General features: G+C 51.7%; 1 protein-coding gene across 12 annotated transcripts in view; it reads left to right on the top strand.

The window, feature by feature from the left end:
- Positions 1 to 27,332, top strand: part of KCNT1 (potassium sodium-activated channel subfamily T member 1) — a 55,720-nt gene that overhangs the window by 14,656 nt on the left and 13,732 nt on the right. For 6 of the 12 annotated variants that reach the window (XM_032448144.1, XM_032448146.1, XM_032448145.1 and 3 more), the window contains exons 3-11: positions 23,347 to 23,426; positions 24,004 to 24,103; positions 24,973 to 25,029; positions 25,474 to 25,522; positions 25,678 to 25,737; positions 26,045 to 26,119; positions 26,308 to 26,391; positions 26,601 to 26,695; positions 27,135 to 27,315. In XM_032448144.1, the coding sequence (XP_032304035.1) occupies positions 23,347 to 23,426; positions 24,004 to 24,103; positions 24,973 to 25,029; positions 25,474 to 25,522; positions 25,678 to 25,737; positions 26,045 to 26,119; positions 26,308 to 26,391; positions 26,601 to 26,695; positions 27,135 to 27,315 (781 nt within the window). Of the gene's footprint in view, positions 1 to 6,277; positions 6,414 to 11,743; positions 12,438 to 19,380; positions 19,476 to 19,512; positions 21,421 to 23,346; positions 23,427 to 24,003; positions 24,104 to 24,972; positions 25,030 to 25,473; positions 25,523 to 25,677; positions 25,738 to 26,044; positions 26,120 to 26,307; positions 26,392 to 26,600; positions 26,696 to 27,134; positions 27,316 to 27,332 lie in introns of those variants that run through there. The other 6 variants (XM_015878875.2, XM_015878876.2, XM_032448150.1 and 3 more) reach the window with 6 other exon arrangements.

Here is a 27,332-nt window from a genome sequence, read left to right as displayed (position 1 = left end):
AATCTCCCCTTCCTCGCCATTTGATTTAATGAGTAATTTCTCTCCTTTTATTCGTATGACGCAGATGGTAATTGAAAAATCCCTGCTTGCACCCAGAAGTGAAAAACATTCATTTCTGTGGCGGTGAAGTAATGGTCAGAAAGTGACTGCAGTGCCAGTTCAGGCTGTACCATCTCTATCTGGACATGGATTTAGGAGATCCAGCTCTGTTGTTCCTCTGTGCCAGAAAATTTTACTGGCTAATGCTGCCCATTTCCCAACAGTTTGATCACAGCTTAGAAAAGAAGGCTGAGGGTGCTTGTTGTGTAATGCCCAACTCCATTGATATGTCTGTGTTAAGACCCAATTTTCCAGCAGCTCTGTGTGCAGAGTGTCACAAGGGGTGACTCAGTCTCACTTGTGATACCCAAGACTTGCTCCAAATTAAGTAATAAATAACACTGGGGAAGATGGTGACATCCAGACCAGAAGCAGATAAGTGACTGTGTGACCGCTGGAGTTGAATTGCAGCTTCTCTGCTTTTACCACCAGTCAGAGTAAAACCAAAACATTTGTTGATTATATTAAGCTATATTTCTGAGCCAACACATCATTGGGAAGTTTGGGTCTGATGCTACCCAAGCAAATATTTGCTCCTGGAGGCCAAGCCAGCCTTGGCCATAATGCTGCTCCCAGTCCAGCCCAATGCTCACTTCACTGCGTGGCTCCAGCTCCTGAGCAACCTCCAGCACTGCTCAGGAATGTGAGAAATGGCAAGGCTGCCACCAGGGTGAGGTGGGCAGGGGACAAACCCTTCTTTAGCTGTGTCAGTGTACACACCTCGGCTTTGCTGTCCCATCAAGGCCATGGACAAGACCGAGTCCAGTCCCCAGGCAGAATACAACCCATTGGAGATGCTACCTGAGCTGCTGGGTTCTGGGCCAATTTCAGGAGGCAGTAGCATACAGGTCACCAGTCACCTGCAGGACGGGATCTTGGGCAGCAAAAAGCCCTTGGGATAGAGCATGGCATGTTTAGATCTGCCACCATTCTTGTGGTGCAAGTGTGGTCAAGGCGCAGTTTTCCTCCTGTAGATTTTCTTTTAATAATGCATGGCGTTCTCAGTTGCCGTTTGCTTTTTCATTTGTTCTGAAAGGCTGTAGTGCTAATTACTAACAGGGTGTCTGAATTAATGTGCTGTTGGGCATTTCTCAAAATTGAGGTTTCTTCGTACTCATTGATGTGCTGTATTCATCTGAGGGCAGGGATGGCTGGACACGAGCAGGAAAATCAGTAAAGTTATGAAAGTAATAGAGTGAGAGAAGAAATACACTTCTTTTCTAATTAGATCTATTATTTTTATAAGCAAAATATCATTACTCTTTTCAAGGATATTGCTTTTGCTGTCAGCGATGGGCCCTTGCTGGCAATAAATGCGAGCTCACAGAGCAGGCGGGTGGAAGGCGCAGGAGCATCCCTGGGGTGATGCAGCATGTACAGCAATGCCACGGTGGGAAGGAAGAGCAACATTGATTTTCAGTTATTTAGTGCAACTTAACGCTGCAGGCTCAGATTTCCATCCCTCCCTGGTGTATTTTCTTGGTTTGTTTTCTTTCACTTTGGTTTCTGCTCAATTCATTGGGAGGATGGGCTTGAAAAGGAAAGCACCATGTTTTAAGTTACCTGGGAGTATCTTGGGGTCCATTCTGCATGAGGGAAGAATCAAGAATGTGATGCCATGTCCACAGATACAGGAAAGAAATGACATCACAGCAAAGCCCTGTGTCTGAAGAGGTGAAGGGGAGGGCTGCCTTTGGTGCTGCAGAGGTGGGAGGTCAGACTGAGCCCAGGGCTGTCACAGCTGCTGCAACGATGGTGTGACAAACAGCTTGGCAGCTGGAGCTGTAATAGCAGAGAAGCTTTGCTTTTTTTTCCTCTGCTGCGTTTTCCCACCACTTTAGTCTCTGTTGCATCTCTGTTCCCAAGAGAAATAACTCATTGCTGTTCTGAAGGTGGTTCTTGCTTCTTTCCCTTGGCACCCTCTGCTTGGTGACAGCATGCAGAGCCCTGGGACTCAGGCTTTGCCATCTTGGGGTTGTGATACTTGACCCATGGCTCCCCAAAGACCACTGTGTGGGCACAGTGAAATGGATCACATGTGGATCACTGAAGAGAATGGCTAGAAAACCTCCATGCACAGCTTCTCAGAGACTTCATTTTGGGTTAGGCTGTGCAGCACGTGGGTTTAGAGAGAAATAATTTGGATTGAAGCATTTGTTTACTATTTTTAGCTCTGCTTATCAAAAGCGAAGTGAGCACATTGCCTGCTGAGACCCCGCAGCTAGCACAGATTTCCTTGCCATGCTGCATTTGCCTCTGCTCCATTGGCACCAGCTTGGTTCTGTAGCAAGCTTCCTGGTATTAATTTGCAATGAAAATGCTTCGTGTTCACGAGCTGTGCTGGCAGCTCAGTTCACAGGTCATGCAGGCTCTGTGCAAATGGTTGCCATACATGAAGGGTTGGCTATGCAGGTGCAGGGCAGCACCAGCCCAGGAGCGTCCAAAGCTGGAGATTTCTTCTCTGATCGTTCTGTGACTTTGCTGAATTATTGCAATAGCAGATCTTTTATTCTGCCTTCCATGATTTGACACAATAAATAATCGGTAATGAAGGAGCCGGTGCTGATGGAGTTGAAAGAAAGGGATTAAGTGCTGCTTTGGCAGGTAGACCTGAGTGCTTTAGCAGCAGACTAAATTGAAAAACAAAATAAATAAATAAACAAAAAGAACAAAACCCAGCACAATTTCCAGATCTCTCAGAGTCAGAAAAATTGTCTCTTTGAGCAGGAAGTCTGTGATGCTGGATCAAAGAAGGCTTTGCACCAGCTGTGTTAGCTTTCAGGCATGTTAAAGTGTTCCTTTCTGTTCTTAAAGGCTCCCTCAGGACGGGGATGGTGCTCTCTGCCATTGCAGCCACAGCTTCTGGAGAAGCTGGAGGAGCTCCTTGTGCTCACAGCGTGGCCTTCACCTCACACTCATTGCCTCCTCCGGGAGAAGGATAGCCTGGTTTTCTTTGATCCCATTCTCCAAGGGATGATCTGGGTCTGCGGGTTTTACTGCCTCTCAGATGGGACATGAAAGTAGAATTTTATGAATGGAAGTTTAAGGATTGTGCCACCTTGCAGAGCAATTGCTTGGTGTTTTGTTCCAAGCCCTGTATTTGGGGAACGCAAGTTTTTAGAGCCAGGGTATTTTTTGCCGCATAGATATCTCCAGATGGTAGACAAGCTTTCCCGTGCTGCTCCCTTTGAATTGGCTCCCTCTGCGGGCGGAGCAGCCCCCTGGTCCCGCTCTGTTCCCTTCTTGCTGCTCAAAGCGGCACTTTGCTTCGGGCAGAAGGATTTCGGGGCAGCGCACATCGAGCTGCCCGAGCGCGGAGGGCGCACACAGATGGGTTCTGCTGCTGCCGCCCTCGCACGATGTTGTGGCAGAGCCCTCTGGAGGACGGCACAATCACGGCTCCCTCTGGATCCACTTCCCCAAGCCCCGTTAACGCTGGGATTACGTTGATCCCTCAGGACCCGTCGGCGTCTCCTGGATTCTCCCCACTGCTTTGTGCGCTGCATCCGCTGTCGGGCTGTTGTGCACGTGGCAGCGTGAGAGCCCGCCGTGCTGCGGGCAGGAGCGGCACTGCTGTGAAATGTGCCTTCCTACCAGGGAGCAGAAAATACCAAGCAAGGAATGCTTACGAGGAAGGCAGGCGTGCCAAAGATGTGTGACTTTCCTGTTCAGGCTCATGGAGAACGTTGTGTGACAGCACCCGGCGCACATGCAGCGTGCTGCTGTGTGTGCAAAAATCTTATACAGCAGATGCTAAATATATATATATATACACATCTATATATATCTTTTTCAAAGCTAAAGTGCTTTCTGCCCTGTCTAAAACTTTTCCCTTGGGAGAAACTGTAGATGTGAGCAGGGAGAGCTGCTGAGACCTGAAGGAACTCATTCTCCCAGCGTCCACGTGTCACTGTGAAGTGTGTCATTACAGCTGGGCTGATTGCTCCATATGGGAGCATTGCTTGAAAAGATTCAGATTTCATAAAATAGCTAGTCATTGCCTAGAAGAGAGTTTAATTGAAATGATTGCAAGGCACGCTGGTGCGCTGGTTTAGCTTGGTATTTATAATGCACAGTCACACTGTTTGTTCAAGGCAAGAGGAAAGGGCTTTGGGAGGTGCTTGCATTTCTCAGAGAGAACTTACAGCTGGTCTCTGGAAAGGCATTCCTTCAGCAAAGCTATTTAGTCACCGCTCTGAGCTTGGGCTGTGAAGACAAGTGTGCTTCATTGCAGTGTGGTGCGGTTCCACCCACGCTGCTGACGGCACAGGAGTCCTCTGGCACTTCAGTTCCCACTTTGGGTGACTTTGAATTGGTCTTCCCAGTCTGGCACAGGGACACACACTGCCTGACGTGCTCACACGTATGTGCAAGGCTGTGTTCGCCCACCAGCTGGCGTGCAGGGGGAGAAGGGTGAACTCTCCTGTCCCTTCTTGTCTCAAATACGTCACTGCCCATATTGTGCACCTTCAGTTCCAGCTGGGTACATTGGCACCAGGAGGCATTCCCTTGAGGAGGAAGAATGTACGGTGTCCTCTGCACTGGGCTGGTCCTCACACTGCCATCGCTGAGCCGTGTGTGGTGCTGCTGTGAGCTGGAGGGCTCTGCTATGGGAAGCAGTAACCTGTGGGGCACTGGGAGCATGATGTGGTGAGGGATGGGGCACAGAGAGTCGCGAGGTCCAGGAGCCCCCTGCAGAGCTGCACCCAGCAGCTGTTCCTCTTTGCCTGTCTCCAAAGTGCTTTTACAGCTCAGTACTGTCACTTGTTTTGGGCTCTTTGCACAGGCTCTGCCCAGTGCTGGTGGAGAGGTTTATTGTTGGCGGCTGTTGTGCTAAAACTGAGAAGGAAAACAACTTCCAGCCTAGTGCAATTTGAAGTATTTACTCTTTTTGTTCAGAATGAACCAAACACAGAGATACCCAATGCTGGAAAGACCCCCCTGCATCCCATTATTGCTGTGTATAGGGAGCTCTGTATTATCCGTACTGGTATTTCTCACTGCCAACAGCTCACAAGGAATCTGTCTTCTCCTTTGAATGCCTTGGAGCTGATCCCTGCTTTTGGCTGTGTGTGCAAATAGAGATCCCCCGTGGTCAGAGCACTCTGTGGCAGGGCATGGAGTGAAATACTGATTGGCAGCAGGATGTCCTCAGTGCAGTTAAAGTAAGAAATGCACTTGGAGATGTGTGGTGCGGTGCAACCTTTGTTCCTGTCCTTCCCACACAGCCCGATGAGGCGGAGAACTCCATGGAGTTTATGGTTCATTTCTGCAGCAGGCAGTGAATCTGTCTGTATGGGGAGTTGCCATTTTCCCTTTCTTATATAATGCATCATAAAACGAATGGTGGCAGAAGATGGAAATGTCTGGCAAATGGTACATAGAATAATCCAGAGAGCCCGGGGACACAGGGGGGCCCTTATTACTATGAGAAACAGTTGGTGGAGCTGATGGAGTCCCAGGGCCCGAGTTTCTCCTTTGATGATCCATCATAAAAAATAAGAAGAAACCCCACAAAAAACTTCAGAGAAGGTTTCCAGTCCCTAAAATTCTCCACATTTTTAGTGGCCCTTTAGTCAGCAAACACTGATTTGCAATTTAAAGGCTTGTTTTGTTAGAATTCTAATGGTTTAATTACAAAGCGTCTGGGGGGGAGGGGGGGGGAAGGTCGTGCAGGAGCAGCTCAGAGCTTTATAGCTGGTGTTAGAGATGCCCTCTGTGTTGTGTGGGGCCGTGGGATGTGAGTGGGGCAATGAATGCACACAGCACAGAGTTCATTGCAGTGGGAGGCCACCAAGTGTGGCTAATGGCAGGTGCTGTGCACGCTCACAGTGCATCCCGGTGGTGCACTGAGGCTTTATCACTGCTCCCATTAAACACCAGGGCTGGTAGCCACCCTGCTACATGCTCACCTGGGAAGTGGCCCAGCTGGCTTTGCACTCTCTGCAGAGTTTTCCTGCTTTGCTTGCATATATATATTTAGATTTTACCCTGGGGCTTTTAATTTCCTCACTGACTTGAGCAGCACTGACAGGTACACCAATATGTGCCCTTTTTCCTCTGGCGGTTTTAACCTGGCTTTGGCTCTGCTAGGAAAATGTGAGAAGAGACCATAAAGTTGCTGTTAGGCTCCGGGGCCTCATTGCTCCTCTCCTGAGCGTGTAAAGCACACCACGGATAGAGGAGCCGGGATCCAGCAGCTCTGCAGGGATATTTCCTCAGCATCCCTTCGTGTCTGCTCTATTTCTTCAGCCGACAGCCTCTGCTGGTTCTGCAGCTTTCATGTTCGGTGCTGACGAGCCACACTTAGGGAGGTAAAAATGGGTTTGCAAAGGCTGCGATGACAGTTCTGGGATTCGGCTCACGCAGCGCTCACGGCCCCGCGTTATGTAAATGCGGCTCTGCGGGCACCGCGGCCACCGGGGGGGGGGACAGGGCTGAGGGATGGGGTGGGGGGACGAAGGGCAGGGGACGTTCCTTGCCCTGTCGCGGAGCTGCACAGCAAAGCCGTGCGGTGCTGGAGGTGCCGTCCCCTGTTCTACATGTGAACGTTTTGGGATTGGCAGCGCTGGAAATGTTAATGCAGAGAACTAGGGAAGGGAAATCAGAGGCTCTTCTGCCACCAGACACACCGTCTCCCTCTGTGCTTGCAGCCTGCCTGCGTGCTCTCTGTGTTTTCTTACTTTACATAATTTTTCCCTTTGTCTCCGGCTCTTCAAAGGCTCCCATCTATTTCCAGCTCTTTTGCTGCTGCTATAAATGCTCTCCTCCATGTTTTCTAAACGCTCCTTCTTCCCCGAAGCCGCAGTGCTCCAGTTTATTACAGCACTCTCTCATGCTCAGCAGATGCTGCACTGCCGGGTGAAGCTGCTCTGGGGGCATTTGCCAAAGGACCAAACAGGGAATGAATTGCAGCCAGCAGTTCTACCTGTGCTATATAAACCCTTTGGGTGCCCACTGCCTGGGATGGGAGCAGATATCTGAAGGTTTTGATGGCTGTAGAAGGATGCGTAACCCCTGGTGCTCTGCTCCAGGCTCACAACTATTGGGTTTTGCTGCACCCTGAACCTAATGAAGCAATATCTGGCCCCATGTATCAGGCTGGGGGTGACTCCCTTCCCCAAGGGTGTAGCCATGGGGCATTTCCACTGTGAATGTTCCCCAGAGTGGGTTCCTGAACCCACTTGGCTGCTGCTTTTGGCCATAGCCACTGAGCTGTGCTGCCATCCTGGCAGCTGCTGTGACAACAGAAATCCCTGTGGTTTGTGAACTTTTCCTGAAATGCTTTTAATGACAGCTTAATAACAACACTTAGCACTTTGTATAGAGCATCTCAGCCCTGGTGCTTAAATGCTTTGCTGAGAAGGGTAAGTACAATTATCCCCCATAGTCACAGGGAGGGGGAATAGCTGGATTTTATTTGTGAGAATAATTATAACGAGTGGAATTCATCAACTTTTCATATGAATGACATTGTTTTTAAAAAGACAAAGGTCAGGAAAGCATCTCAGATACAAAGGAGACGTTTGGTGGTATAGGTGCATCCAACCACTTCTCAGGGGGCGTCTTGTGTCATGTATAGAAATTAAACCTGACAAGCAATGCATGGAGAGACCAGAAACCAGAGAAGGTGAGTGCAAGGCAGTGCACACACACATAGTGTGCTGGGTGTTTGTGAGCAGGCACTGATTTTGCCCTGATCCCACTGTTGCTCGTCTTTCCTCTTGCTCCCAGCCTTGGCACTCACAGCCTGATGCTGCACTATGCAGGAAGCAATGGCACTGTGATAAGTGCTGGTTTCTTGGGCTTTAGGAGTCCATAATGTGAGTGATGCCCTGGAAGGGTGCTGTATGTTGGGTTTTCTTCCCTCATCCCTGGTCTGCTGGGCTCTCCTCTGTTCAGAGCACAGCCTTGCAGGGGCTTGGCTTCCAGCTCTGTGCTTTCTTCAAACCCAGGAAAACAGTTTGTTTGGGCTGAGACCTCTCAGTTTGACAGCAGTGCAAGTGCAGAGCTATAATTCCTCAGTGCACCCTGAATGTGGGGGAAGAGCCACTAAAGTGCTTTGTGCTGTTGCTGCCTTGCTGTGCACAGCCTGGTGCTGCTGGTCTGTTCATGGGGATGCTGAGTCGTGGATTCACCTCAAATAAGCTGAATTCCTGGGGAACCCCACAGTGCCTCTGCACTCTGATGCTCTGTGTTAAAGGGATTGCAGCAGAGGGACTGCAGGAGTATGGATTGAGGAGCTCAGTGTGCTGAATACTGCCTGTGTGCTGCAAATGACTTATGCCTCCTCCCCAGCCCTGCAGGGAGGTGTAGTAATTTGTCTCTGAGCCCTGGGGTTCACTGAGCACTCCTCGCTCAGAAAGCTCTCCACTCCTCTGTGCTGGGAGGGCTTCCTCAGCTCAAAGATGGCAACGAGATGGAGAGAGGTTCTTAAATTGATCGATATGAGCTCTATTTTCTAAGCCTAGTTATTAGTAAGTGTGGACATCCTTGATGTCCAGAGGGGGTTCCTGGGCATCTGCAGTTTTGAAGTAATCAATGTATTGATGTTGCATTTCCGACTATAAGAAGATCTGAAGCTCTTTGGCTTCACCTTTATCAGTAAGTGCAACTCCACCTACTGCTGGATAGTTGGAAATCTGCACAGGGGGATCTGCATTTGGGCTGGTGATGCTGGGGAGCTGCTGGGGGCTGTTGGGAAGGTGTTCCCAAAGGGTTCCCCCTGGGACATTAGCAAAGTTTGGTAAGCAGAATAAAACAATCTCAAAACCTGCTGGAAAAGGCTGATGTTTGCAGCAGGTTGTGGAAGAGAAGGGTTGGTGGCAGAGCATGGCAGTGCTGCCCCATGCAGCCCCCAGTTAGTCTGCACTAATTCTGTCAGCCTTGAGATACCACAGGATTTGGAAAGCTGTTTGCAACCCGTGTTGTGGGAATGTGGGGCATCCCCTGGAGACTAACGAGCAGGTCTAAACCATGTTCACATCTTGAGAAGCTCTTCAGCCGACAGCTCAGCTGCATGAAATTGGTGGTGTCTGTCCATGTACTGGTAGTGCTCTGAGGTTTTCCCAAGTGCTGATGCCATGCTGTTAAATTTGTAGGGTCCTTGAAATGCAGAGGAGTTTGTGGCAGTGGTAGGATTGCATAGAGCCTCAACTTCTCTTGGGTTGGGACATGGAGGGATGGCATGGGCAGGCAGTTCCACAGCCCTTGGGGATTGCTTGAGAGCCAGGCAGATCTCTCAGCCCCCTGTGTGTCTCAGTAATCTCTGGTGAGACCTTGGTTCAGCCCTGAGGCTTTGGGCAAAATGTGCTTTCCTTTTGTTACCTCATGTGGCTGCCAGAAGCACATCCACGCAGAGTCGATGCGGCTCACGACATTCAAGGCTTTGAGAGGTGTTCAATCAGTGTTTCTTACAGAAAGTTCTGTGTGCAGCCCCTTCTGGGTCCAATCTGCTTTGTTCTAAACCATATTTTAGAAAGACTGTTACGATAACAATGGCTGCTGAGCAATCTCAAGCCATTTCTCTCCCCCCCGGCGCATCAATGGTCTCTGCATAATGCAGGCACAGAAATGACAAATCAGCAGTTTGTAATGGTTTCTCAAACTAAAATTAAGCATTGATTTCCTGGCTCACAGCCAGATGTTTGACACTCATTTAGCAGGCAAATATTTCTGGGCCAGAGCAATTCTTATTTGGACTCTAAAGTCGTGGATGTTGTGTTCTGTTGGCCTTTGTACTCTGCATTCCCAAGGAGGATGAGCTGCATGCATGAGGGTTTGCTGCTCTCATTTGCCTTCTTGCACTGTGAGTGAAGCACAGACTGTCAGCACAGCGTTTCAGGTTACACTTTGCAGCCATTGCTCTTTCTAGGAACAGGCGACTTCCCAGCAAGAGCGAGCCTTCTGGACATGCTCATTATGTGTGAAGTGATGCATTTTGGCTGTTGCATTGGTTGAGTTCTGGGTAAGCATTTGACAGCCATAAACTGACATCACCAGCACTGGGGATCTGCAATTAGTTTTAAATGCATTTTGCTGAGTAACAGCCCTTTGCTCTGAGTTGCAGCAAAGCTGTTTTGCCCACCCAGTGCAACCAGCCCCTTGACCACTTACAGTCAGCAGTGTGCTCTGCCTACAACCGGCATCTCAGAGCTTCATTTTGCTTTTTCTCCTCGTGACAGCCTGACTTCTGGCTTCAGCACCAGGCGACCTCTTTTCTCCCTTGGAAGGGAAATGCCTGGTGAAAGCAGTGGCCCTGCATGAGGTTTCTTGTGACCTGCCTTGGTTCGGTCCCCTCTCTGTCTTTTTGCCTTGGTTTGTGCTCAGGTGCTCCCGTAAGAGGTGTCTTCGCGTAGTGGCTTCTACAAGTGGGAGCTGAGTTTTTTTAAGGGTTATTTTGTGCATTTTTTAGTCACGTGCTGTACAACAAAAGTACAACGGGAGAGTTTCCATTTTCTATTAAAACTCCCCAAGCCTTTCCCTAATACCTCTTTTGCTCAGCGCTGCTGCTTGATGGCATTACTGCGGAGATCATGATTTATGTGTAAGCCACTTTGTGCATCTCCCCTGAAGTTAATATTCTTCTGGAATTAGGAATACAATATGAGTTAGAATCTCTGAATCGTTTCCCATGGGAGAGAGCTGACAGCCCCAGCCCTGGCGATTCTTGTCCATCAGGCTTGGGGCCTGTCCATGGGGCTGGTGGCAGAGATTACAGCTGAGCATGTGAACAATGGCCTGGGGTGTGCAGATCCAGAGCAATAACTGGAGACAAGGCTGAAGCAAACCATGGAGCAGAGAGGAATGGTTCTGTTAGGAAACAAACGTATTGATCTGATGAATCATTTTGAGGCAAAAGGAGAAATTAAATGTGCTCAAAAAGCTGGCACACTGGTAAATGGGCTGCGGGTTTTTATCCATCTAACATTTCAAAATGCTGCAGTAAAGCATGTCTTATGGTGAAATCCCATTAAGAAATTACACTCTGAGTAGGGAAACATGGATTTTGTTAACAGGGAACAGGGACTTGGTTTCTTTTCCTAGATCAGCTGTGGGGTGGTTTGAGGGCATTCTGTAGGTTGGTTTTGAGGTGGTGGTGTTGGGGTGCTGTGTTGGGGTGATTTTGAGACGTTGTTGGGGTGGTTGAGAGCAGTTGTTGGGGTGGTTGGTTGGGGGCTCTCCATGGGGCAATGGCGGCTGCCTCTGTCCGTGGTGCTGACCCGCCGTTCCAGCGACCCTCGGGTCCCCCCTCCCTGGCAGTGCCGCATCCCGCAGCAATGCTTCTCGTCGGGGGCTGCCATCGGCACGAGCAGAGCAGCCACGGGCTGGCAGCATCCCCAGAAAGACTGTGGGGTGCATGGCCCCATCGGTCCCACCTGCGCACTGAGGGACTTGTGGAGTTATGTCCTGCCTAGGGCTCCCTTGGCCATGATGAGTTCTCTGCTCTGTTTGACACCTTGGCAAATCGATGCCAAGAGCATCTGATGAAACAGCAGCTTTTGTGCTCACCTGAAGCAACAAAGCTGGGTGGTGCGAGGATGGGCTGTTTGGGCACAGCCAGGTGGGCAGGGATGGAGCACTGGAGGTGGCAGCTCAGAGTGAGGCAGTGCTGAGTTGCCCTCTGCTCAGTTTGCAGTGTGTGCATTCAGGAGGGGGCCTTGTTCTGCTGCTTTGTGTCCATGAGCCAAGCGTGCTGAGTCTGTTCCCTGGCATTCAGTCCTCACGCTGCTCTTTACACGGAGAGATAAGATGAAATAGCTTCCTCCCCCTCATGTCGCTACAGAAAAAACAGGGACGGGGAAAAAAATAATCCCTCATCCCCTGCCCTGCCTGTGGTGATAAGCATAATGCAAGCATTTGTTTTTTAAAGGAGGCAGCCAAGACAATTACATTATTTACTGAACAAAGCCATTTTGGAGATTTTTGCACAGTAAACGTTTTCTTAGTCATTTTGCACCAAATCCGTTGCAGCAGCAAGGCCAGAGAGTTTGCCTTGACTCCCCTCACTACCAAAATAAATGTGCAGGGCAGGATTGTTCCACTGAGCAGCCGTGAGTGGGGAGAAAGGAGAAGAAAGGAGATGGTACGTGCCAGCAGCTCTAAACTGAATGCGGTGAGGATTGCTATGTACGGGAGAGTTCAGGGGGGAAAGAGGAGGAAGTCACAGAAGCAGCCCAGGCTTGCAGGATGGCAAGAGCCAAGCTGAAGAATTCCCCTTCAGAGAGCAACTCACATGTGAAAACTGTCCCACCAGCAACGACAGAAGATATCCGTGGGGTGAGCCCCTTGCTGCCAGCACGGAGGATGGGCTCCTTGGGGAGCGATGTCGGACAGAGGTACTGCGGGGCTGCAGTGGTGCGTGGGCATGGGAAGTGGGGGGGCATGCTTTGTCTTTTCAATAAGGGGGAAAGGATTTGTGCCACCAGGGGCTGGAGGGGTGGGGGGTGAAATCCTTCTGATAGCTGTGGGTGGAAGAGCCATGCCAGCTCTGAAGTTCCATTATGAAACAGATAGCTGGAGCAGAAGAAAACCACTTCCCTTGAATTTTTTATAAGTATTCTTTGATGGTTTATTTTTAAAATTTTTTTAATTATTATTTTCATTTTTGTTTGACAAAAGCATGTCTGAATGGCAGCCCTGAGACTGTAGGGCTGCTACATGATGCTGCTAACTTGTGCTGCACCTTCTCTGTGCAGTACGAGACCAAAGCTTTTTGCACTGTTAGCACCACAATAAGCACTGTACATAAGCACCATGTTTGCAATGATGCTTGATCCCCCTTCTGAGGAATGATTTATTTACAACAGGAAAAAAAAAGAAAGAGGCTGCCCTAGGAAATGCTGCATCCTCTTTCTGCAAGCACACAGCTGAAATGCACAGGAGAAAAATGTGCTGTTTTTCAGGAGGATGGAAATGGTTTCACACTGCACCATGGTTCAGAAGAAGCTAGACCTCATTTAGAAAAGGAGACATGTGTCAGGAGTTCAGTTCTGGTTCTGTTTATTTTCTTTCTGTCATCTCTTCAGCATTTCAGCCCATCCATGGTCTCTTCCCTCTCAGCAAAATCTGCCTCACTTGTGACTGTGTGCTGTGTATCTCCTAGGATGCAATTTGGTGCTGCTTCTAGCTCTGATTTCCAGCGCAAATTAGCACGGTAGGAAAGCTTCTGCTTGTGGTGAATTTTACTTGGCTGGCTCCAGGCTGGCAGGAATTCACCGCCTTGGTGTCAGGACCTTCGTGCAGCTCCCAGGTGGGCCAGGGGAGTGCAGGCAGCAGGCATGGCTGAGTGGTGCGGTGCCTATTGGGGTGGCAAGGAGGTGTGTGGAGGGCACATGCTTTGGTCTCCAGATCCAGGAGGCAGAGTCCTGTAGTGCCTGCAGAGCTCAGGTCTCCATGTGATGTGTGATGGCACCGTGGTTGGTCTTCCAGCGGGCAGACTCTTGGATCTTGTGAATCATTTCATGAGCTGGGGCTTACACGTCTGGAAGGCTGCATATGTATGGGAAGCTGCAAATGGGCATTGGGCAGGTACATTGGAACTGCATTCCTGAGCCTTGTGAGGTGTCATCACGCTTCGCCAAGTGATCTGCATCTTCTCTACTTCCAGGGCAGATCAGTTTGCTCTGGTTTTATGAATTGTTTTGACCCATTCTGGGGACTGAGTCGTGCTGTTAGCAGAACCCTGGGGAGAGATCGCTTCCTTCCCTCCACCCCCCAGGCACTGCTGGTGTCCCCTCAGCATGCCCAGGGGTTCTAGAGCTGACGAGAGCCTCTCACTGTGGCTGCGGGGCTCTTCCAAACCCATCCCAGTCTGCTGGGGCTTAGCATGCAAGAGGGGCTTGGTGGGCTCAGCCCAGGAGCAGGAGCTCTGTCCCCAGGGCTGGCCCCTGTTTCTCTTGGCAGGGATTGTGGCATAAGGAACGTTGCTGTAAGGCAGGGATGGATTTGGAGCTGAGGGGGGCAATGTCCAAAAGCCACAGAGCTTTAGTTGTTAGTGGACCTGGGCCAGAAAGCTGAGAGTGCGAAGCACAGCGGGTGCCTCCGGGCTGAAGATAATACATGATTGAACCCAATTCCCTGAGTTTCATTGGAATTTCATGGGTTTTGCTGCAGTCTTGCTGTAAGGAGCTGGTGGCTTGGATGCTGCTTGGTGGGAGGTGAAGTCCCTGGCAGCACTCTCTGCTGCTCCCTGAGCCCCATGAGCTGCCTGCAGAGCCTGAATCCTGCAAATGCTGTGCTCCCCTTGGTGATGGAGTTGGCGATAAACACGGTTGGTGTGCATGTACTTCATTGCCTATTCAAGAGACAAAGGAGGGAAGATTGCTTTGGAATTATGGATAGAGTGTCAGAGATGCTCTGTCTCTCCTCCTGAGCCAGACAAACAGCATTACCATGTTAGCAGCAATGGTTGTCACTGGGACTTTGGGGTGAGATGTGAGGTGATGGTGGAAGCAGATGCTGTGTTACAGGATGTTCCCAGTGATGCAAATCAGTTCTCTAGGCAGCTGAAACCAGTGAAGTTTATTCTCACCTACTTTATTTGCCTTTTACTCTTGTCTCTTAGTCACTGTAACATCTCAAGGCTTTTAGTGGCTCTTGGTTTCAGCAGGAGAACAGCTCTGCTGTGGTTTGGAAGTGACTGAGCAGCCCTGCAGCTCTACACAGCGGGAGGCTGCACGATGCTCCCAGCTGCCCTGCACCCCACTCTTCAGGGTGCATCATATGGGGAGCTCGTTCCCACAAGAGGGAGAGATGGTGCTGGGGGAAGACTTGGGGAGGAGAAGGTGTTGAGGTGGAACAAAGCACAGGAAAGTCAATTTCTGAGCTGAGCTCTCTGTGGAGCACTGCAGCGATGCAGGCTGAGAGCTGTGTTTGGGAGGAAGCTGCTGGCAGCGTGGTCATGAAAATATCTGTGCTCGGATCTCACTTTGGGGTCTGTTGATCTCTCTGCAGCACCGGACATGCGGACATTCTGTTGTGTTCTTGTTTTAAAAAATAACATTTTTACAAGATAATTGTGTCCTGTTTATGCAGCTTTGCTAGGAAGTAGGGGAACTTCTTGTTGCTCTGCGTCTGGAGGCAAACTGATATTCTTAAGGAACAGCAAACACCCCCGTAATGGATCTGGATTTGAAGACCTGCCCAAAAACCTCAGGGGTGGGGGGGAATGGGTAAGGCTGGCAGCACTGCCTGTCCTCCCCAGAGCTTGAGATCGCTCCCTACAAACTGGAGGGGCACAGCCAGCCCTGAGCAGTGGGAGGCAACCACGTGCCATGGAGCTGTGGTCTGACCCAGGGTGAGGTGCTCTCCTACTGCTTTGGGAATTGCAGGAGCAGGAATTGGGGCTGCAGATTTAGGAGTGCTGCCATGTGAAATCTCGTGGTGCTGAGATGGTTTGTTGGAGAACATAGGAGTTGTGGGCTAGTTTAGGTTGGAAGGGATGGCTGGGGGAACCTCTTCCTCAGACAGAATGAACTTAAAAGTTGGGTGAGATTGGGTCAGGTTGACTGGGACTGCTAAGCTTTGGGAATCAACCAGGATGGAGCTTTCCCAGCCTCTCCACATGCCTATTGTGGTGCTTCATAACTCAGGGTGAATATTTCATCTTCATATTCAGTCGGGCTTCCCCCTTGCTGCATCTTGTGACTGCTCCCTCTGTCCTTTTGCTCTGGGGACATCTGGGCTCCCTCTCACTTTGCACTCAGTGGCTGAAGGCAGCAATCACTTTGTTCCCTCACTTCCTTGTCCTCAGGCTCCATGGTCCCACCCCCAACCTCTCCTTGTCTGGTGGCTGGAGGTGGTTCTGGCACCAATACCTGGGGCTTTACTCCATCCATGGCACAATGAGGGTTGGAAGCTGTGTGGGCCCAGCGCTTGCTGAATGAAGAGCAATTCAGAGAGCACTAGAACCACCCAAATGTGTTTGAAAATCTAATTTATGACTAATCAATGGCTGTTCCCCCCAAGGGGCCACCAGGCATTAGCAAGCTCATCCTGTTGGGTGTGTGCTTACAGCCTGATGCTCAGACCCATGGTCTGCCCTGAGCCCTGGCACTGCTGGAGCTGTTATTGGGGTTGCTGTGTTTTGGTTTCTCTCTGCTGGTCTCCATAGCAAGTCCCAGGTGCACATTCTACCTGCAGCAGAACACTGGACTCACTGGGATGGGGGTCAGTGAGCCAAGAGCAATGTTTTTGCACATTTCCTTCATGCAGCACAGAGCTGTGCTGCTGCAGGCTGTGCTGCTGCCAGTTGTAATGAAGATGGCCTGAAAAGGTGCCCCGCTCACTCCCCAGGGCTTTGCTTAGGAGTTAGGCAGGGACTGGACCTATTGAGATGCAGTGGGGACTTTCAGCTGTGCTGGAAGCAGGACACCCCATGTCACCATGTCCTCCAGTTCCCTCCGGCAGGGTCTGGTCTTGTGCTGTGCTCCCCACCCTGCAGACCCCTCCATGCTCAGCAGGGAGCTGCCCCCTCCCACTCCATGCCCTACATCAGTGCTGAGCTGCAGGTGCCAAGCATCAGGAGCCCACGCTCCAAATGTGTGCTTGTGTTTTGGTCCTTCATCCCCATCAGAGCCCGGTGGTGTGCGGGGCTTCAGCATTGCTCCTGTGGAAAGGGCTGATATATGAGTTAAGCATTCCTGCAAAGTAAGGGCAGGCAGCACACATGGCTCAATGGGCTGCATTTGATATACCGCATGGTTTCCAAACCCCAGCCCCTCCCTTGTGTCCCCATCCCTGGGTTCTGAGTGCACTGTGAGCCGTGGGGCTGCCCCATCCCATCCTGCACATGTCGTTAGCCAGACGCTGCCCGTGCTGCCTGCTTCTCCCTTCCTCTTTGTTGCTCTTTCTCCCCCTCTTTACTTTCCTTTTTAGTCTCCTCCCATCTGTCCTTCTCACATCAGGCTATTTTTGTGGATGAGTTTCTCACTGTCAGTATGGTAAGAACCGTGGTGCAGCTCTTGTCTTTGTGGATGTGCATCGCTTTGGGGACCCCTCCCCAGCAGCTGCCCCTCCTGGTTGGCTCTGCCCTTCTGCTGTGCCCTGTGCCTTCCCAATGAGCACAGATCCATTGGGATCAGGGGTTCCTTCAGCCCCAGGTGCCCCATCCTGGCAGGCATTGGCTGAGCAACCTGAAGTGTGGTGCTGGGAAAGCACTTGTGCCCTGGTGCCTCCTGAGCTCCCCACTCGAGGCAGGAATCCTTTGCTTCAACTGACTGGGAAGTGAACAGCCAGAAGCGAATTTTTATCCTTTTTGTTGATCAAAAAACTTCCCAAAAAATGACAGAACAGCAGAAAGTGGCAGCAGGGTGCCATGGCTGGGGCATGGTTGGAGTGTGCAGCCCAGGCTGGGTGCTGCAGAGGGGGCTGTGCAGTGCAGCGGAGGTGGGCAGGTATGTACTCTTGTACATAAGCAAGCCTCATTAGTTGCCTTTTGTTCTAATAATAAACCTGCCATTGTGTCTTCCCCTTAGAAGAAAGTCCTACCCTTTGTCAGGGGCTGCAGCTTGCAGATGTCAGAGCTGTCTGAAGCTGTGAAGTTCTTTTTTCTTTGCTGCGCCTCTCCTTGCTCTGTGCCTTTGCTGCTCTGCACTGCAGGATGCCACCAGCCTGGCTGCTCCCTTTGTCACAACCCAGGGTGGCCACAGCCCCTTGCAGCCCTCACCCACAGGGCACATCCCTTCCTTCTGCCCATCTCTGTGCTTGCGGAAGCAGTGCTGTGGCTGTAAGCCTGTCTGCCCATCCTTCCCCCTGCAGGGGGGGGGAAGCATGTACTGATGTTTTATATTGAACAGAACCCACCAACTCTTAAAAACTTGTTGGTGTCTGGAAAACAATCCTTTCCCAGTCAGGAACTGGAGTGGATTTTAGTTTCCTTCACTAATTGCAGTGCTTCATCCATGGCACCAGGCGGGCAGAGCTGGGAGAGCTGGGGCTGCCCATCACCCAGGGCCCTCATTGAGGGGCTTTTTGGGGGCTGCAGCCCCACACCCCACACTGAGATCACAGCTGCAGGGTGAGCAGAGTGTAAGGGACTGTGCAGTGCAGTGCCCCACGGCAGCTGGTGTGCGGGGCTGTGTCTGCAGGAGCTCTGCTCACTCTGTCCTCTCACCACCGGCCACCAGCTGCTGTGCATTAGGAGAAAACCAAATCACTTGCCGTTTCTCGCCCATAATGTGTCTGTGAGGCATAGATGGATGCTGTGGAAAGCCAAGTGTGAGCAGGAGCCTCAGGCAGTGCCTGCTGCTGAGGTTAATCCAATTTTCTGCAGGGATTGAGGCTGGCTGGCACAGAGCTTGTTGGCTGGGGCTGCCCACCCCAAAGAGTCCTGTGCAGGTTTTGCAGATTGAGAATCAGAAAGTTTGCAAGTTGTCATTCAGTTTGTGACCCAGCATCTCTCTCGGCTTTGCTCAGCTGCATTTTGGGGGATTTTGGAGAGAAGTGGGTGCATCAGATGGGACAGATGGGATGCTGGGGAACGTGATCTGGTGCCTTATGTGGTAGGTGGCAACCCTGCCTGCAGTGGTGGGTTGGAATTGGATGGTCCCCTCCAACCCAACCATCTATGATGCTAAGAAAGCTCCCAGGTGTTTCAGTGCAGGTGTGTGTCACATAGGTAATTATGGAGGACCATCAAACAATGGTGTCACAAGGAGGCTGCTCTGATCTCTGGGTAGATGGGGGATGAGCTGGCTTTCTGTTGGACGTGTGTTTCAATTGAAATGGGAATTTACTGCTGTTGTATGGTTTGAAATATACCAGAGTACTTTACTGAGTATATCAGACTCCTCTGCTCTTGTGCTGATGCTGGGACCAGGAGATGCCAGCATGAAGCCAGCAGTGCTAACTTGGCCTGGGGCAGCTCCAGGACTCTCTCTCTGCATCCCACTGCCCTCATTTGTGTTCTACCCACCATAACACCGACACCCCTCATACCCTCATCCTTCCTTCTGTTTATTTCATTTGCATTTTTATGGCCATCAGTTGCAAGTGCAGAATGAGCTCTCCAAAGGCTCACGTGGTTCCTAGGAGCACCCCGAGCAGCACCTCGTGGAATGGAATTTCCTTGCAGAAAGTGTGAAATTGAATTTGAGTTTGTGAGACTCAGGAAAGAAACCCCCCCAAAAAAGCATAGAGCCCCCCTCCCCCCAGACAGCATAAAGAAATGTGTTTGTGTGGAGCTGAGCCCTTGGGGCATCGCTGGGTGCCCGAGGAGGGGATGTCACTGTGGCAGCACATTCCTAGGGCTCAGTGCCAGCCCTGCTGGTCCCCCCACAGCTGCCCGCGCTGTGCTGCACCGCCCTCACCTCCTGTGATGCTCTCACCCATAGGCCCCACGCCGAGGATTTCAGCATGGATTCCTCCTTCTCGCAGTAAGTGCCGTGCATGCATGCATGCAGTACCGGGAACGCGAGGAGCCCTGGGTGCCAGGAGCAGCGCCAGGGCAGCACCAGGCACAGTGCTGCTCTTGGCACCTGGGCTGGCAGGTTGTGCCTGCAAACCAGAGTGGTTCCCAGCATGGGGAGCCATGCTCAGCTCCATGGGGAAGGAGCCAGGTCCTTCCAGCAAATTGGTGATTGCCCATCAGTGCTGAGCTCCATGCGCAGGCTCTAATTAAACAATCCAGATTCATCAGCAGAAGCAATTATCGGAGCCGATTCCTGAGTGTCAATCTCCAATGTTGCAAAACAAAGAAGGCAAACTGAATGCAGCATGTCGTTCTATTGCTTCTCCTCGTTCGGGTTTTTCACCTTTTTTCATTACTGAGAACAGTGGTACAGACTGGTTGTAGCCAGAGGATGAGCACCCCATGTGCTGAATGAGGGTGGGGTGGAACTGCAGCTTCTCTCAGGAGACAGCGAGCTGATGAACTCCTGCAATATGGTTATATTGTCATGTCCTCCCCATCCCCAGTAGAAACCCGCAGATTTCTTCCCCATTCGGCAGATTTCTGCAGCCTCTCCTGCAATGGGACACTGTTCCTGCCTGGCATCCCCAGCTCAGTGCTGCCTGCCTTGCCCTTGTCCTTCACACAGCTGTGTTCATACAGCTGATCTGGGGGCAGGGTTGAGCGGTGGGACGACCTGCAGCCTTGCTCAGTGCAGCCTCCTTGCTCTTGGGCTGCTGGGATTCTGCTTTCCCCCACGGCCTGAATGATCTGTAGTGTTCCCACTATGGTGATATTGGCTGAGTCCAGCTGTGTTCAATTTGCTGCAGAATGGCTGGCAATATCAGCCCCTTCCCTTGGGCAAAAATCACACTCCTGTAATGAAGGAGGTATTGTTTGTTTGTGTTTTTTTCCTTCTTTCTTCAATTTCTTCGCATAGTGAATGGAGGAAATGTTGAGATAATCCCTTCAGGAGATGGTTCTGGAGCCCCGTGTGCCCCATGTCACCATGGGCTCTATTGCCCTGAGCCTTTGCCATCCCTGCGCACTGCTCTATGCTGTAGGAGTGGTGAGCTGTGCCCTCCCTCAGCCGTGCTGCCCAGGCTGGGTGCAGGAGCTGCAGGGGTTACAAGTGCTGGGGGTGCCTACAGCCCCCAGAGATGCTGAGCTGTCCAGGGGTGGTGTGTGGGACATGATGCTGGGTGGGTGCTGGGCACGTTTTGGAGCCAGTGGAGCTTTGCTGCCAGGGCTGAGCCATACAGGTGTTGTGACACGGAGCCTTCCTCCTCCTCTCAGCCATTATTCAGTTACTGTTGATGGGACACAGGGGCAGCCCACACTGTTCTTCTCACTCTGGCAGGTGCTCAGTTCTATGGATGTGCCACAGTGTGTGCATAGACCCACACTCACTCCCCTTCCTGTCCCAGCATTATGTGGTGGTGTCTGTCTGTCCCCAGTCCTGACTGGCATCACCGTGACCATCCCCAGAGCCCATCCTGGGGCAGTGCTGGCACTGGGCAGTGGAGATGTCTCCATTCATTCCAAAGCTCTCTGACTGTCTCACTTACATCCCGCTTCCCACTGGGGGAGATGTAATGAGACATTTCCCAGGATGAGAATGCTGTTTCCTGGCCAATTGCAGTGGGAGCGCAGGGATTTGTGATGCAGGGACCTGCCAATGATTTTTCCTCTCTTTCCAAAGCTATGTTTATTTGAAGATACATTTCTCATGGCGAAATATTGCAGTCGGTTTGAAATAGAGCAAAAGCATCCTGGGCACGTGAGCCCCTCTGGGAGCAGCAGGCAGCCTTGGGGCAGGTGGTGCTGGGGCCGTGCCCAGGCACTGCTTTGGGGCCATCTCAGCTTCCCGACAGCTGCCAGCCCAGGGCCGGAGCTGTGCCTGCCTGCGCCATGGGGACGAGGAGCTCGGGGTATGTCCTGGATTGCTGAGGGTCCGTGGGGGGCATGGGCTGATGGGGTGGGAGAATGGGTGGGGGGGCTGCCGTGCTCCTCTGTGTCTGTGCTGGGGCTGCAGAGCCGGGCAGAGCTCGGGTTGGTGTCTGCACTTTTTGGAACAAATTATTATGTCTTTCTTTGGGGGGGGGGAAGAGCTCATCATCTTAGAACAAACTGCCTCTAATCTTAGGTTAATAAAGCACAATAAATAGCCGAGTAAAGCAAATGGAATTGCACAGGCATTATGGAGTGCATAACAGCAGGAATTACAGTTCCAAGGAACTAAACCCCAATGTGTAGCTGGGCTGCTACTGCCCAGCAGGGCACAGCCCTGGTGCTGAAGGCACAAACTGTCCAAGGGAGCCCTGCCTGGGGCTGGGGGCAGTGGGGCTCCGGGGCAGCAGGAATGCAGGCAGGGCTCACCATGGGTGTGCTGAGTTTCAGTTTAGTTAAACACTTGACAAAGGTGTGCTGGAGATGGGCCGAACGCCTCTCCCAGCTGGGAAGGGTCCGTTGTGTGTTCAGATGGCTGCTGGTGGTAAATGAGCATTGCCATGCCATGGGATGTGTCCTGCTCCTCCCTGTCCATCCGCAGGGACAAGCAGCTGCTTCTCCCCAAGCCCTGTTCCACTTGATTTCCATGCATTTCTTCTCCCTGTTGCCATTCTAACTGCTGAACGTTATGGTCTATTTGTCCCCAGAGGAGAGCTCTGTCACCAGCGTTCCCTGTTATCCATCAGTGCTTGTTTCTATAGCCCTGAGGTGGTGCCATGCTGATGGACTATTGCCGCCACTGTCCCCAGCACCAGAGGGGTGAGGGGGGGCTCCTGGGTTCCCAGCCCAGGCTTGACCCTGCCCTCAGCCACCCTGTGTGGGAAGGATGCACTTGCTAACTAAAACCTTTATATCCCATCTAAAATATTATCCCAGCTATCATGCCCGAGGCGGTGGTTTCCTCTCTGTGCATTTTCCTTTGGTACAGGAACGGCTTTGCAAAGTGAAAACTCAGCTTTGCAACCTGACAAGCAGCTCCCAAAGGGATCCACACCAGCTGCCAAACACCAGCACTGCAAGGCGGGGGCTGGGGGGGTCCCATGAGCCCCCTCTGAGCTTTGTTGATGGCTCCTCTGTGCGAGCACAGCAGCTGCTGCCCCATCAATCACAGCTCAGAGCGTGTCTGGATGCAGGCAGTGCCACGTGGGCTGCGGGGGGAAAAGCCCGTGGGGGGGGATGTGGTGTTTGATTGGGCCACTGTGCACCTGGTCCTGGCTGAGGAGGTTTTGATGTCAGCAGTAAGAGAAATAGTAATGAGGGCGGTGTTGAAAGGACTTAGGAAATACAGCAGCACAGGGGAAAGGGCCGAATCCTTGCACTTGACTCTGCTATTAGCTGTAGCAGTCAGAGCAGATGAGTTGTCTTGATGAGAACATAAATGAGTGATCCCCGCTGGGCTGCAGGCAGCAGTGTGGTTTGTAGCCCTGCTCTTGTGAATTGTGGGCTGATTCCAGCTTTGGGTGAGTGAGGTGGTGGGGACACATCCTGCTTGGGGCTGGGGTGAGTGGGATGGTGGTGTTTGGCTGCAGCTCTGATTGTCCCTCCTGGTTCAGACCCACACTGGGAGGAGTGCTGGGTGCTGGCTGTCCCTCACTGTCCCACTGCCACCAACTGCCGTGGCTCTGGTTGCAGGGTGAGGCTCAGGGCTGGCAGCTCCTGGCTGCTTTTGCAATGGCCAACGCGGTATCTTAGCAACGTGGGGAATTTTCCTCTTTTTAGATCAGATCTGGTTTTTAGCAGTTTGGCTGCTCAGCATTGCTACGTTGTGGGCCAGGCTGGGCCATGGGGCACTGCTGGCTCCTGCCAACGTCCCGTTCTCACAGTCCCCATGGATGCTTTCCCCGCAGGGTGCAGGTGGAATTCTACGTCAATGAGAACACCTTCAAGGAGCGCCTGAAGCTCTTCTTCATCAAAAACCAGCGATCGAGTGAGTGCTCTCTGCCCACGCAGTGCTGAGGACACGGAGCCATTGCCATCTGCTGGCAGTTGTCCCCAGCTGTCCCCAGGATGAGCCACCCCTTGTGTCCTGTCCCCATGCAGAGCTCTCAGCCCCCGCTTTGCCTTTGGCCCTGCAGATCAGCCACCCAGCATTGCTGAAAGCTATTTTCTCATTAGCTGTCTGGGGAGGAGCCCACTGTTTAATTCAGAAGTGTGTGTTCCCCTTCCCTCCCTGCATCCCGTCGCCTTGTTAACAGACTGGAGCACATCACGGCAGGGCGCCCTCGGGGAAGTTTTTAATGGAAATGTGATGAATTCTGAGCTTGTAATTTGGCTAATAACGCCATGCTGGGGAGGAGGCAGCCCCAACGCTCAGCCCCCACTGCTGGCTCCCCAGCTACAGCTTCATTGGTGCTGCTCAGGATGGGGACTCATGGAGCCCTGGGCAAAGTGTGGGTGCTCTGGGGATGGCTGTGCAGGGGGTGCCCCATGCAGAACCCCATGGAGATGCCCCCTCTCCTCTGTACCCATGGGGCCATGCCTGTGCTGTGCCACCTCTGCTGCAGGTCTGAGGATCCGATTGTTCAACTTCTCCCTGAAGCTGCTCACCTGCCTGCTCTACATCGTGCGTGTGCTGCTCGACAACCCAGAGGAGGGCATAGGATGGTGAGTGCCACCCTGCCATGATGCCAACGTGGCCCCCAGAGCCCAAGCAGTGCAGGGCACTTACACTGTGTGTACTCAAACACCTTCACAGCACAGTGGGCAGTTTCTGTCACTCCAGCATCTCCTTCCCTACAGCAACAGGTGGTTTAGCAATAGCTGTCACTGCTTGCAGACTTTGCAGTGGAAAAATTCAGGGCTGTGGTCATCTTTAAATGTGATCTCTAATTTGTGAGAGAGGCAATAGGGGACATATGAAGGAGCGCCATCCTAAGGGCTGTATGGCCAGATCCCACCTGGGCTGCATGGCCAGGCATGACCCCCTGACTTCAGCACAGCACCCACTAAATGCTGTCCCAGTATCCTTGAAGACACTTCTGCTAAATCCCATTTAAGTGTTTGGGAGGGAAACACGTTTTGCCATTTAGATCCCCGAGGTGACAGACGATCACACGCAGCAGCTTTGCTCTGGGTTTTGGTATGAGCCTATTTTTGTTGTGTCCTTGCTTTGCTTATGTCACGTACAGATTTTAATGTATTATTTTCATTTTCCAAGGATTTAGGATGCTCTGTGAGAACTGACAGCTGGTTTTTCTGTTTGTGAAGGTTCCAGGTGCATTGGCCCTAAGTGTTTCCCAACCAGCTGAGTGTGAGCTGCTGGTGAGGGGTTAAGGTCCTCAAGAAAGCAAAGGGATATGGGGACCAGTGAGTCCAAACCCATAGGACATTGTGTAGGGCCTCTCCTAATGCTAGGACAGATGGGAGATAACATCCCATGAGCTGGAGAGCCAAACCCTCACCCCCCATGCATCCCTCTGTCCCTCTGCTGTCCCGCTGACCGCTCTCCCCTGATTTGTGTGTCTCTTGCCCAGCTGGGAATGCGAGAAGCAGAACTACACAGTCTTCAATCAGTCCACCAAGATCAACTGGTGAGTGGTGGGAGGCTCTTAATGTGGGGCTCTTAGTGTGGGGCCCAGCTCTGCCCTAGAGTTGGGGATGGGGTAATTGGCATTCAGTGGTGAACTGATGCTGCTGGGTGGGATGGGATCTGGGCTGGTGTCCCACGGGTGTTTATGGGGGCATGCATCCTCTTGTCTTACTTGCGCATGGTTTGAGAACTACAATAGTCCTATCACTACCCATTGAGATGTGGAGTGTGCCAAAAAGAGACCTTCCCAGCCCCAGCTTTTGTTCTGTGGGGCTCCCATCCACCTCTTTCAGCACTGGGGATGGTCAGAGCTGGTTTCAGGCTTGGCATGGGGAAATGCCAGAAGCAACTCTGCCATGGAGGGGACATCAGAGATGTCAGATGGCTGTCAGCGGGCTGGGAAGGAGCTGCTGTGGTTTGCATCCTCACAGGATGTTCTTTGCAGGTCACACATCTTCTGGGTAGACAGAAAGCTGCCTCTGTGGGCTGTCCAGGTGAGTGTTGGGCTACAAGGGGCTGAGCAGCTGCTCCTGAGGCAGGCACACACCTGCCTCAGACAGGTGCAGGGAATCCAATTGAGGCTTCAGTGCACAAAAGCCACAGGTGCTGGTGCAGAGCCCTGAGCAGCTCTCCCCATCTGTGCCCACAGGTCAGCATCGCCCTGATCAGCTTTCTGGAGACCATGCTGCTCATCTATCTCAGCTACAAGGTGCGCTCCCTGCCCCACACCCCTAGGGTAGAACAGAGGTCTGTGTCCATTGCTGCCCTCAGTCTTTCCACTGGCTACTGCTGCCCCCAAGTTCACCACCCCCCACTGATTGAGGTGCCTGGGGAGGGAATGGTTTGTGAAGTTTAGTTGCCAGCACTGCATCTCAGCCCATCAGAAAAGCACAGCATCTCTCTGGCTGCACCGCATCCCTCCCCATGTAGCAGGGCTGGGGCACTGGGAGCATATAATTGGCCTTTGGCACACTTTCAAGCATTTTAATTCATTATTCTTACTTCTAATTTTTCAGGGGAACATCTGGGAACAGATTTTCCGCATTTCGTTCATCCTTGAGATGATCAACACAGTGCCCTTCATTATCACAGTACGTGTTCCCCATCAGCATTTTAAAGCAGATTTATGTTTAATACTCTGTTGCAGTTTTGGTGGTGAAATAAAGAAAACCACTGCATATCTGGCTAAGTAATACTTAAAGCTGATGTTTTTGGTAAAGAACTCTGATTTTTCTGAGTCCTTTGCCAGTCAACTCACGAGTAACTCATCCTTTTGTAGATATTTTGGCCTCCTCTGCGAAATTTGTTCATCCCTGTCTTTCTGAACTGCTGGCTCGCCAAGTACGCCCTGGAGAACATGATAGTAAGTGACCAGATGCATCCCAATGGGCATCCCATCTCCTCTGCTTCAGCAACAAAGCGTGCCTGAGCCCTGGCAGAGAGAGCCGTCCCATCCCCAGGGAGCAGATTACCACAGTGTGTCAGACACTGGGATGGATCCTTTGGGGCTGAAGCTCGGCTGGACTGTGAGTTGGGCACAGCCTCCCTCACCACGTCCCTGTCCTTCTCCAGAATGACCTGCACCGTGCCATCCAGAGGACCCAGTCTGCCATGTTCAACCAGGTGCTCATCCTCATCTGCACCCTTCTGTGTCTCGTCTTCACTGGGTGAGTGTTGCACCTTGTGCCACCCAACCACCTCTCTGCCACTGTGCATCCCAACAGCTGGTTTAAGAGGTTTGCAGGGTCCTGCTAATTAACCAGGCCCTTCACCCTTTGCTTTGAATCCAGCATCTTCCATACTGCAGCCCTGCTCCTGGCTTTGCATTGAGCTCTGAATCAGTTTTCCTGATTAGTCTGAGTTTGGAGCAAATAATACCAATTAAATTGCCAAGAGGACAGGAAATTAAGCTTTTGTGCTCATGAGCCTTTGACAATAAAAGCCATCTTCTCAGATGAATGGTGAATGCAATTTCTGGGCTCTGCAGGGCTTCTTACCCCCAGACCTCCTGCCTGCTGCAGCTATAGACGCACTTCTTTGATGCTCATGCTTGGCACAATAGCTTTGAAGACATGAGAGCTCATGGCCCCCTGCTTCTCCCTGCAGCACCTGCGGCATCCAGCATTTGGAGAGAGCGGGTGAGAAGCTGTCCCTCTTCAAGTCCTTCTACTTTTGCATCGTCACCTTTTCCACTGTGGGCTATGGGGATGTGACACCCAAGATCTGGCCTTCCCAGCTCCTTGTTGTCATCATGATCTGTGTTGCACTGGTTGTGCTGCCGCTGCAGGTGAGAATGTGGCCATG

Source organism: Coturnix japonica, chromosome 17 (genome assembly GCF_001577835.2).
Source record: "Coturnix japonica isolate 7356 chromosome 17, Coturnix japonica 2.1, whole genome shotgun sequence".
NCBI classification, from domain to species: domain Eukaryota; kingdom Metazoa; phylum Chordata; class Aves; order Galliformes; family Phasianidae; genus Coturnix; species Coturnix japonica.
The sequence above is the reverse complement of the archived record's forward strand: the minus strand, read 5'-3'. Positions and strand labels throughout refer to the sequence as shown.